A 12223-nucleotide genomic window follows, 5' to 3' on the forward strand; every position below is an offset into this window, starting at 1 on the left:
CGACGATAGCCGTCGACCTCGTCCACACCCTCGGAACTCTGTCGGCTGCATAGACTCCAACATGTCTGGCATCTAGATGACGCAATGCTTGTAGAATTTCGCGAGAGTTCATTTTTTTGTCCCGAATACGAACGAGTGTACGGTATTATTTGAACAATACCAGTTTTTACCTCTTTCGACAATGCGTTTTCTTCTATCTTGAGTTGTTTTGAGAGGTTTTCAAATGTCAGTTTGCGTCGAGATGGAAATTGTTTCGTTCTTGTTTCTATCCGTCAACGTCGATGACGGTTCAGAAATCACAAATCTCTCTTCTTCTTTTTCAATCTGCTGTTCGTTGTTTTGCTGATTTTTCTCCTCTATTTGTATTTTAGTTATATTCTCATTTACATCGCGAAGAAACGGCGGCGTCGTATTTATCGTCGCTATCGTCGAAGGTAATTTCCCAACTTTCGTCAGAACTACAAGTAGCTTCGGTAGAGGTCGAAACGTTCTCGCAATTATTTTGCGCACTTAGCCAGCATTTTAATTTATAAGCATTGTATAACGCGCAATAAAAGGTTCCAAATTTTCAAATCCCGTGATGACCGCAATATTGTACGATATTCTCCTCATCCGGTAGATTTTTAAATGCTGGTGAGGTACCCTCCAAATTATTTATATCTCTGAAAAGTAAATTCCTCAAGTAGTTTGCTTTTTCGTTACCTCTGACGCAAACGCAGCGCGCGTGTCTTGCGATTTCGCGGAGATGCGAGGTAAAATATTTAGGATTAACTGAGCCGTCGAACCACTCGATACCGTGATAATTTCGTGAGAGCCAATTGTTTTCTCGTCTTGCTTTTGCGGGTAATTTTCCAAACGCGTATGGTGGCATCATAATCCAATGCTTCGACAATCGGAGCATCGATTGCGACAACGGCGACTTCCTTCGCGATAAATTTATTGGCTTCATCGCGGAAACCTTGTATGTCGACGACTATGTCCATATTGTGAGATTTTCGTTGGTGAGGTACAAGCTCTTAGCGAAACGTGCGCGTTTGTTCGTGTCTCGTACAAAACTGAATTCATTCTAGCGCGTTACATAGTTTCCACTTCGTGAATAGCGTTATCGAAATTTTCAAAGGAAGAGGAGGGGGGAAATTTTCTAATCGCGTATTACATTACTGTGTATGAATACATGTTGGTGAACGAGCGTTAAAAGCTAACCGGAAAAATCGATGATAACTTGACGCGATGCGTCGATTTCTACGACATTATCGAATTCGGCGTAAACGATACAATTAATTGTTTTGGTGAGTGCCTTCTCGAATCTCACTTCTAACCGAAGACTTCCGTGTCTCACGAGATTCCAATGACCGGCGCAATTAGCGGATAGATCGGGTGTAAGATCAAAAGCGAATAACGTATATCCCTGAGAATAATCATCTCTACTTATAGAATTTCCCTCGTTCAAAAAATGGATACCCGTCCCTGAGAAGAGCGTATGATAAGCTTCGATGTAAAGCGGTTCGCGAGACGAGAAAACCGGTTGTAACGGTCTACTGGGTATTTGTGTACCGTCGACGTATAGCGAGAAGAAATTTATTCCGTAATTTTGGAAATTAAACGGATTCAATTTTCTGTCACCGTTAAACGCTTTATTATCGACGAAACCTACTATTATTCGTTTCGGTAATTGTCCCAGTATTACATTATCTAACGATTCACCCACAACCCCACTGTGAATTGTGAATGTTTTAATTTCAACTCTCGTAAGCGGATACTTGGCGGTAACTTTGCTCAGCATTCTAGCATGCGCTAGTAATACTCCGGAACTTATTTTTGCTCTTCTCATCATTAGGCTTGCATCGAGTATACGAATTTTCGACGTGCAATTAGTTTCTATGAAACAAAACGTATCTTTCGAGCGCACGAGTCTCAACCGCACCTCGACGCCATTAATTAAGAATTTGTCCTGATTGAAAACGTCGCAATAGAGGTAACCTATAAGATCTAGCGCGCGCCCTCCGCGTATGTAACGAGCTCGTCTCGCTATAGCGGTATTGCCTTCCGCTCCTACTGTATCGTCCATGTGACCGGGTGTATCCGCATCCCATAAGCACAAGGTTAGATGGGAAGTTTTTGCGGGTGATGAATAATTTATCAACGCTTCGATGTACGCGCGGTACGCATAAGCGTTGTTTGGAGGCGACACGAGCTTTTGATTGAAATACACGTCGATTTGATTGAAGATGGAATGAAGAAAATGATTTACGGGGCCCACGTTGACGGCGGATCCGGTGGCGAGACCAGGTAGCGGCTCGGTTTCTACACGTACCCGAAGACTTAGTAACGTGTGTGTGAGATCTAAATATTCTTCTCCGTGACCCGGGATGACGAATTCTAGCGGGGAGTCGTCCGAAAGCGAGGTCACGGGTTTGTAATAAATCCATTGCGAACTTTCGATGCTAGTTTGCGTGGGCGGTAAAGAGAAGAGATCGAGCTCGCTCTTTAAACACTCGCTCGAGTGTGTGTGAAGAAATGACATTTTTTTCTTTCACCGCCTGCTCTACCAACGTTATTGTCACGAACAAACGTATTTAGAATAATGGCGATTATGAAAATATATTGTATACTGTACGCTTTTTACCGCTATTAGCTTTACGCCGTTTCGCGGACAACTTGAGTCTTTTTACAGTCGAGCGATTTTTCCTCGTATTATTTTTAGTTTTTTTTGTATTTGTTCTTTTTTTCCCACGCAACTTGATTTTCGATAAACTTTTTTTCTTATTTGTCTTACGACGTTTACGCGATGCGGTTACCGAGGATTTAGCGACGTGACTCTTAAGCTTGCCGAAAGGAAACTGCGCTACATGAATTTTTTCATCCGATTTATATCCCCTACCTTTCATTAGACTACTTATTTTTTCCTTAGCTTTCCTCTTAAGATTGTCACGCGATTGTTCAAAACGATGCTTGACAGCTACCTTTAACGGCATTTTATTTTCAACATCCTCGATTATATTAACCCCGGCGCGCAAAGCTTCTTTACCCACTGCCCCTAGTCCTCTAGTTAAATAAGGCAATACGCGTCTGAACATTCCTCCTAGAAAACTACCTATTCCATGACCTCGTTGATAGGGTGAACCGACAAAAACTCGTGGAATTCCACCGCCGCGAGTTCCACCGTTTTGTAATCCGTTATAATACTCCAAATAATAATCCATATTAATGAACAAAATCCTTCTTTCTTATCAAAAAAATCTTTACAGAGTATTTTTAAAAATCTAATTGATACGTTTAAAATGTAAAGTCACCGTTAACGTGCCGGATTCAAATGGTATATTTTTTCCAGTATCGTCTTTTATATCGATTTCAATCCGTCGGAAATTTGTTAGGCGCACCGGGATATAATGCGGAGGTGAGAAATATTTCACTTGATTCGTTCCATATTCGTAATCGCGCCCCACCCCTGTGACAGGCACTATTCGGAGAACAGGAGTTTGCACATCGCCTGTTATGTAAGGTTCGCAAATATCGCAATAAACGAACAGTTTATCGGGAATACCCCGCGCCAAACTACACGCTTCGTAACTATAGAATCCTTTGCGACGTACTCCATTTTCGTCAAGAGAACCGAGTTGAAGAAAAATTGAAGTAGATTTTTCTTTGGAATTAAGCTTAGATGTCGTGAGCATAGAACAATAGTGACTTCTCCCCTTAGGAGCGTTATAAATAAAATCAGCTAAACCGATCATTTGCAAATGTCTATCGGAAAAATGCATATAATGAATCAGATTGCAACCAGCGGGACACGCGAGGAAGAAAAAAATACTACCGCCTGTAAATTTTTCTTGCTCCAAACGAATATGGAGACCGGCTTCTTTGCACGACGAATTAATCGCGGAGACGAGCTCTTCCATATTATTATAAACGCCATTTGATATTACGGCTTCCTTCGAAGTTAACACTTCATCTTCTTTATTTTTCTCTTTAACTTGAGGGTCGATATCGACGAAACTGAGTACATTTTCTCCGCGCCTTACATGAAAAAAGGTATTAGGGAATTGGATTTCGCTCAACGCGACTTCCCAGTCACCGTGTAAGTGCAGCGATTGAGGTAATTCCGTAATGAACGATGAGGTTTTATTGTCGGGGGAATAGCGTATACTGCTATTGCTTGGAAGAACCAGAAGAAATTGATCCACCCTCATTTCGAAGAATAGTTAAATTCGAAGCGGGTATCCAGGAGTTAAATTTAGAAGGATACCCTTGCCAGCTAACTAATAATTGTTTATTGTTACCGCGTCCTCTGCTTTTTATCACGCGATCGACGATAAATTCCTCGTCGCGTAAGTCTTTAATAACCGGTGCTAATTCTTGTTCGTAAAAAATTCCGTCTATAATTTCACCCGATAAATCACTTAATTCATATACGCGGGGTTTTCTCCATTCGAGAACTCGATGAATTCGAAATATCTCCTCGCTCCACTTCGCCTCGTATCCTTTCTCGAACGTTACTTTTGCTCTACTGACGCGTACGAGATCGTTCACGCGGTATTTAGCCTTTTGTTTACGCCCACGCTTCTTTTTCTTTTCTTTATCGTTATCCCATCGTCGTTTCATATTTTCACACGCGGTACGAGCATTTTCTCGCGTAACGACAGCGGGTTGCATTTTGATGGTGGAATGACGAGTATGATTGTAAGCGTGAACAATATCTTGTAAAACATCAAAGTAACGACGTGTATTTTTATGCGTAAAATAACGCCACATCCGCTCCTTGAGTGTTCTATTAAATCGTTCCACTATAGACGCTTTAATATCGGGATTGCGCGTTACGCGAAAACGGATGTCTTTTTCTTTTAAGAAATTTTGTACAGGGCGGGCGATAAATTCTTTGCCTTTGTCGGTCTGTAAGTATACAGGTAGTCGACCCTCGTTTCTCGAAAATATTTGTTGAAAGGCCTTTATTACGCAGGTAGCTGTTTTGTCACGTAAAGGTTCTACCCAAACAAATTTACTAAGCACATCGATAACCGTTAATAGATAAGAATAGCCGTCATTATAGCTCTTGAGATTACGAAGATTGATTAAATCGGCTTCCCATAAATCATCGATATTTGTTACGTTATAATGTAAACGAGGAAATTTTCGTCGTACCGGCCGATGCAGCGTGTATGCATCCTGTGATTTAAGCCACTCGACGACTTTGTTACGCGTAAAATTCGGTTTAACGGCTCGCGATAAATTGTCCACCGCAGAGTAGCCTGCATAATGCGAGGAGTCGTAATACAATTTTTCGAATTCCATCAATTGAGATTTATCCAATCGAGTAAACCTCTTCTTCTCTTTGACGGAGAAACTACGTTATATGGTAATGTTCTATCGTCGTCACCGTCGTCGTCACCTTCTTCGTCGGCGGATATAAATTGCGTATCTCCTTCGGTTTCACTCGCTTCGTCTAACCTGTGACTGTGCGATTTTGAATGTGTGATCGGAGTGGAGGATCCGCGAGGTAACGCGGTAGTAATATAGCGAGATCGCGCGCCTACTTTTAATAACTTTTGATTTCCTATGAGACGCGGTGACGTACCTATGTCACGTAGTAATCGAGCAAACTGATTTCTTCCGGTTGCTTCTACCGTTTTTCTCTCGCGTAGCGCATCGTTTATAAGTTCCGCGATATTCGAACCCTCCACAATGTCGCCGTCTATAGTTACGAGCCCTTGTCTATTCCAGTTAATCTTAGATGACGGAGCAAGGAGCAGTTGCTTCATTATCAAGCGTGCTTTACTACGATAACTTTTCGGAACACTATTAAGTATTTTTTGTATCATTTCCGCTGATTGATCGCGTTTTTTCTCGAAACTACTAAATATGTAAACGAATTGCTCGATTTTTAAAAAACAAAATAAGTTAAATTTCCTGTAAACGGTAGATTAAACAGTATCGTGAAACTCACGATCGAGGTAACAGTAAGGAAATGAACAAATTACGTACCCAAACTGAAAGTTTTTAAATTTTCTCGAGAACTTTGAGATAACTTTTTAGAAAAAATTTTCACTTTTTTAAAACAAATTTAATCAATTATCAAAACGAAATTTTTAAAATTATTCGACGAATATTTTTGGTTTCAAAAAATTTGCCGCCTCTCGAACAAAAATTCACAACAGTCGAAATTAAGTGAAAGCAATTGCCGGGGGCCAAAACCGGCACACCTCGCGCACGCACCGCGGGAACGCCGCGGAAGAAATTTCGGCCAATTACGCGTTCCGCGGACCCCTCGCGTCAGGCGGTCGATAGCGTGTCGATGGGGTAGCTTTCCCGTCGGGGGTCTCCGGAGAGGAAGCCGGCGTTGGTGCAAGTCAGACCAAAAAATTTCGCTTTACGGTGTAATAATGCGTGAATGTTTATCGCGAAAAATACAACAGATTTGCGGGTATTGGTGACATAGAAGTAAAGATTAACGGGAATCGGATCTCGTTCGCGACGCCAACACCGTTCTCGCGACGAATTCGCATTGTCTCGTGCTGACGTGAAGTATCGACTTTACGGTTTCGGATCCTGCGGGAGGATTCACGCGATTTCGCGTATGGTGAATGCATTCGTGCTTCCTCCCCTCGCCTCTTCTCTCCTCCTTCTCCTCTCTCTCTCTCTCTCTCTCCCGCGCCTCCCACAATGTCGTAGTCGCCTCGCGACGAATGCCGTCGTATTTTTCACGTGCTCATGATCGACTCCTGCAATTTTCGAACCTTCTGGAGGATTCGGGTTGATAGTAATTGCATAAAATGCATGATGAACTTTACAAAATTTCGGTCCGGGGAGGTTTGAATTTACATAATAAAAAAGACAATTATTAAGTCGCGTAAAAACATATGTGCGGTGTTCGAAAAATTAAACGGTGCCCAAAAGAGGACAAATTTGTTGTTTAAGTTTCGCGATGTGACTTTCAAAAAGACATTTTTTTCTTGCAAAAAAAACTTTGGGTGTCGATATCGAACAAAAAGTTTTTTTTTTGTGATCGCGAGCTTCAAAAAGTGTAAGAAAAACGTTTCGATTTATATCGAGTTTTTGTTTTTTTTTTTTTGATTTTTTTTGGTCAATCCAGGTGACTTTCTGAATGTGAAAATAAATTGATCTGTTTTTTTTTCATAAACTTAAGATTTTTTTAAATTCGGTTTTCCTACTAAATATCAATCTAGCGCACACAGGGGCCGATAAACCCTTTTAAAGATACACCCCACTCAAAAATTACCCTATGTCCCCCATCCACTCCCATAGATTTATGTTTTCTTTCCAAAAAAAAAAAAAAACGGGTAAAGGATTTGAGAGGGCGGCGAGACGGGGCCCCTAAAAAGGCCGAGCATGTCTTTTCGCCGCGTTTTTGGTCGGCCCAGGGTTAAAGCCGGGGTTTCGCAACTTTGGTTTCGACCCGGGATGAGTTTGGGTGACGAATTAAAAAGGGAAAAAAACTCAAGAAAAAAACACAGTAAAATTGCAAGTACATTCAAAATCGGACATCAAAAAACGCTATCAGTGCATTCAAAGAGGGACACCGGTTCGAAAAAGAAATTTTTGTTAATCAGTGTGTTAAAACCCTAATTTGATTAAATTCAGGTCGTTGAAACCTCATTTGATTAAATTCATGTAAAAATGGAAAAAGCTCTCGCAAATCAACAAACTGTTTGCTATTCATTTGCCGAGCCCCGAAATTTTTAAAAAGATGGTCGTAAAATTGACGGCCGAAAAAATTTCGCCGCAAATGCGAGTTACAAAAACTGGAAAATGTGTAAAATCACGCGACACTCTGGGGCTTGTTCTGACGAGAAGAAATTTTAAATTTCACTACTTAAAAAAGGGCCCTTTCCCCCTCCACGAGGACCTCTATCAGGCAGTAGGACTAAGAACGGGGCTTGGGGAGCTGGGTTCCAGTCGAAAAGCGTAAAAACCTTTTTAAAAGTTTTTTTTCTTTTCGCGATACAACCTGGTTTACGGTCAAACCTTTCCCCCCTCAAATTGCCCCCGTTCACGGTAAGTTTGGGGAGGGGGAGACTTTTCGCGTCGGTTTTCAATCGCTTATTTAGACATCGCGTTTATGAACTTCAGTGCGCTTTTTTTAGTGAAAGTTTAACGGCTCAGCTGCGATGCGAATCGGTTTTAAAGTCCCGGGATAAATTCTCGGTTGCGGGGAAAAGCTTTAAAAGGCTTTTTAAAAATAAGCCGATTAATTGAGACTCCTTTTCGAATTTTTTTTTAATTCCCGAAAATGACCGGATCAGTGTCGAGTTCACGCCTTACGCGATAAACCCAAACAAGCTATCTAACATTGAACGTTTTAATCGTTCGCCGGACATATGTCAGCGACATTAGTTTTTTTTCTCTAGAAGTTCGATCCCGCCCGGCCCCGTGCGTGGAAGTTAAAAAGAGCGATTCAAAAAATCCGCAACAAAAAGAATTTAAAAATTTATTTGTCGCGTCTTGCGTTAGGGAACTTCCCCCTCGCGGAACGAAAAGACCAAGCACATGCGAAAGTGCTAGCGCAAAAGGAAACTGCGTCTTTAAATATAGGTTTTTAAATGGCAAGCATCGCACATTCCTCAAAAATGTCCGAAATTTGTAGCAAGAGTCCGATTCAGCGACGCGATTGGTTAAGAAATTCGACGATTTTTTTTTTAAATTTGTTGAGTGAAAAAAACAATGCGATAATTGTAAAAGAAATTTCCATGTCGACAGTAAAAAAAACGACATATTCTAGATTCATTCGATTGGGATCTTGCAAAAATTTACAATCAAAAAAATACGTAAAAACGCAATAAACGTCTGCAACGTGCCAAACTTTGGCACTCTATCATTAAAATGACAACTGCGCCGATCCTGTTTTTCTTATTACGAAAAAGGTTTTTTTGCAGGCGCCTTCTGGACGTTTTGGTTTTTCAGACCCTTGATTAGGGGGATCAGAGCTCAGTTTGACGGAGCGCGTTGTCAAAATTACGTCTCGCGTATACAAAAGCTTACTTCAAGTCGGGAATAAGCTCGTGAAGGGTTTACATCCATCTGCGGCCTGTTTCACATCACTCCTCAAAAAAAAAGAAACCAAGGTTCAAAGGTTTGCCTATATTATGAAGGATTAACGGGGTTATGCCCCCAGAAACGCTTCGCAATGCAAGTTTGGAAAATTTTTCCAATCGGGAAATTTGGGGCTGACGATGATCCTACCGGATCAACACCGTTGATCTCATAATGGATCCGTTTTATAAAATCACACCGTTCCTACGTAACGGACCGCTCGGTCCCCAGGTGCAATTAAACGCATTTGGGAGGGATCCTACCCGGGAACAACCTCTATCCCAATCACGTGAACAACCCTTCATGGGGTAACTTCAACCTCTTTAATTCCGCTGTTGGGATGCGTCCGTCGTGCAATAGCTCAGTTAAATCAATTACGTTTTTGTCGCTCATTTTTTGTTCTCGAAATAAATTGTCTAAATTCTGGGGGGGGCAGAAAAAAAAAACACCTCAATCAATTGAAAGTTCGATAAAACAAAAATGCGAGAACATTTAAAACAAAGCATTCGAGAAATGGGAGGGGAATATTGTGCGTCTCCCGTTTCAAAAGGCCCACCCTCGAAATCGGTGAATCTCGCAAAATCCCGCGCGGGGTTTCGCTTTTACTTCGGAGAATTAAAATCCCCCTGCTTTAAAGCGGATATTCGAGTTCATGACAAAATACGCACTTTTAAATCATATAAAGCAATCGCCCGGGGGGGATTCAGTAAATTCACAGTCTGTACATCCCTCATATCCGGGCATTCGAGAGACTATTTTTTACCCAACTCGGTTGAGGTGTATTTCGCCTCATCAAAACCCCCTAACGGCCCTCGCTAATTCTCACATTTTTACTGGCCTAAACTACAGTTAGACGCAATGGGTTTTATACGGGGACAGCAAAATACGTTTACCCCGCAGAATAGCAAAAATGTATCGACAATATTGGTCGACTCGCGAGATGAGATTATAACGCACCCTATGGATAATGAAAATTCGAATTTTAAGAAACAACCCCTTACGGTAACTACGGTAGGTTTCCCGCCCCGTTTTACCCTTTTCGAGTCTTTAATCAGTTAAAATGATAAAGGAAGTCGTTTCCACTAGCACTGGGTTTTAAGCGAGACGTCTATGGGACGAGTGTTTTGGGGGGGCCGAAGATATGCCTCCCTTAAAACAAAACCCGAGACAAGTTTGCAAATTTTTAAAACCCGGGGTGGATTCGATCTTCGAAAAGGGCGAGTAAAAAACGGAGTTGCCCCAGATATTTTTCGGTCATCACGGTCGCACAGTTAAAATTTTTCGAGACTGAAAACAATCTAAAGGGTTTTCCGGGTATTTTTGGAACCGAGCACGATTTTTCCAGTTTAAAAATAAATTCCCACGACTCTCCCTTCTACAAAAAAAGGGTTCTTTACCATACCAGAATTTTTGATCCATTTGGATGGGCCACCGGGTTTTAAAAGCGAAATTTTTTTGAGAAATTTTGGCACACAAAGTGGGTGGGACGAAACTTCGAAGATCTCCTTTTACAATGGAGCTGATTTTTAAACACTTCCTTTAAACAAAAGCATAAAAATTATCGCTGGTTTGGATGCGTTAGATACCAAGAGCACGAGTTTAAAGGTTTCGGGATGGTTCCCCAAATAGTTACGCCCCAGTAAATTTTTTTTGAGAGCACAACATTATCCCGGGCATAAACGTTTTTTGCTCCTCGCTGGGGGATCCCAAATCGCGCCTATTTAAAAAGCTGACAACCCTCAAATTAGAATGTCAGCGCGGCTTATTAGCGCGCCTAATTTTAAATTTATCAGAAAATTCTTCATTTCACGAAGCCCGTCCTGTTGGACAAATTTGAGTATTGTCTTGCTTGGTTTAAAAAAAGCACCCCCCATTGGGAAAAATTTGTCTCGCTCCTAACAGAGATTAAACACGAGACTGATGGATTTGGGAAAAAAATGTCCTACACATGAAAAACCGGATGTGCTCTCGCGGTTTACGGCACAGAAATTTAAAGGGCCCTTTGAATTTGGGGGCGCGGCCTTTTGGTTGATCCTTAAAAGGATGTTTGGGCCCACATTCCCCAAAAGCCGATAGAGAAAACAGTTAGAAGAAAAACCTGTAAGGCATCAAGGGAACGCTAAGACCGGGAATTCCCCTACTCGATATTATGGGGGCCCAAATTTTATACGTATTACCCTCATTTACCGTTTCATAAGGAAGTGTAGAAAGAAAAAACACAATAGGATCGAAAACAATTCTCAAATCTCCCCTCTACTAATGAAATTTAACGAAGCACGAAAATTCTGGTGAATTTATTAGTAGAAAACATTGAAAACGACTCCCTTTTAAATCAAACAACCCGCCTACCCCCGTCCCCATTTCCAATTTTAAAACCTTCCCGGATTCTGACGGTTAATTCGCGTTGGGGGGCGATTAGAACCTCGTCATTTTTCTTTTCCCGTCCAAACATCCCCTCTTATTGCCACCCCTACCACTCTATGAAATTTTATACGATGTTGTATCTTCCATGCCGGGCTTCAAACCCCTCTTTCAAAATTAGACAAGAGTTTTTTGGATTTTTAGAGCAGAATTGAAGCGGTTATTTATAAAGTTTCCCTGTACAAGGAAAAGGGTCAAGAGCAGTCAGTGAGGGCCCCTACCTACAAGTGTGTTTCGGGCCCTCCACGTTTCTCATAGCGGTGTCGACTACGCGGACCCGCTTCACACGTCTCGCCCGGCCCAGAATTTCCTCGCGAAAGCCTCATAGCACTTTTTTATTTGTTTTGCCACACGCGCTATTCACCGAAATGGTTAGTGATTTTCGATGCGCTTTTTAAAGCTTTTCAAAATTTTTTGGCGACGTGGATTCCAGGTCATGTATGGACAAAGGCACTACGTTTTGCAGGGGCAGAAAGGGGTTTTCGCAGCGTATGAACGTCAAACGATGTTACTTTTTCAAATTCCTGTCAGTAAAAATCACATGGAGTTTATCCCTCCCCCTGCTCCACCTTTGGTGGATTGTGGGGGGCAGGGGGCAAAGCGTTAAATACCCCTTGTAGGATATTAGGAAATCACACCCTCCTTTCGGAACTATACGTGCTTTTTAAAGTTTAGCTGCAAATTCCGGCCCCTTGCCCCTTGACATTCGATTGACGTTTTTAGTGCTAAATCCGTACTTTTTGATTTGGATCGGAAT

General features: G+C 41.7%; 1 protein-coding gene across 1 annotated transcript; it reads right to left on the reverse strand.

Annotated features, from left to right (window-relative positions):
• Nucleotides 1-1198: 1198 nt before the first annotated feature.
• On the reverse strand, nt 1199-2524 carry LOC146724449 (uncharacterized protein F54H12.2-like). The gene has a single exon (XM_085479884.1). The coding sequence runs from the start codon at nt 2522-2524 to the stop codon at nt 1199-1201; it is 1326 nt and encodes a 441-aa protein (XP_085336010.1).
• Nucleotides 2525-12223: the final 9699 nt, after the last annotated feature.

This window comes from Nylanderia fulva, unplaced genomic scaffold (genome assembly GCF_048542155.1).
Source record: "Nylanderia fulva isolate GAGA-0341 unplaced genomic scaffold, ASM4854215v1 Scaffold1308, whole genome shotgun sequence".
Classification (NCBI taxonomy): domain Eukaryota; kingdom Metazoa; phylum Arthropoda; class Insecta; order Hymenoptera; family Formicidae; genus Nylanderia; species Nylanderia fulva.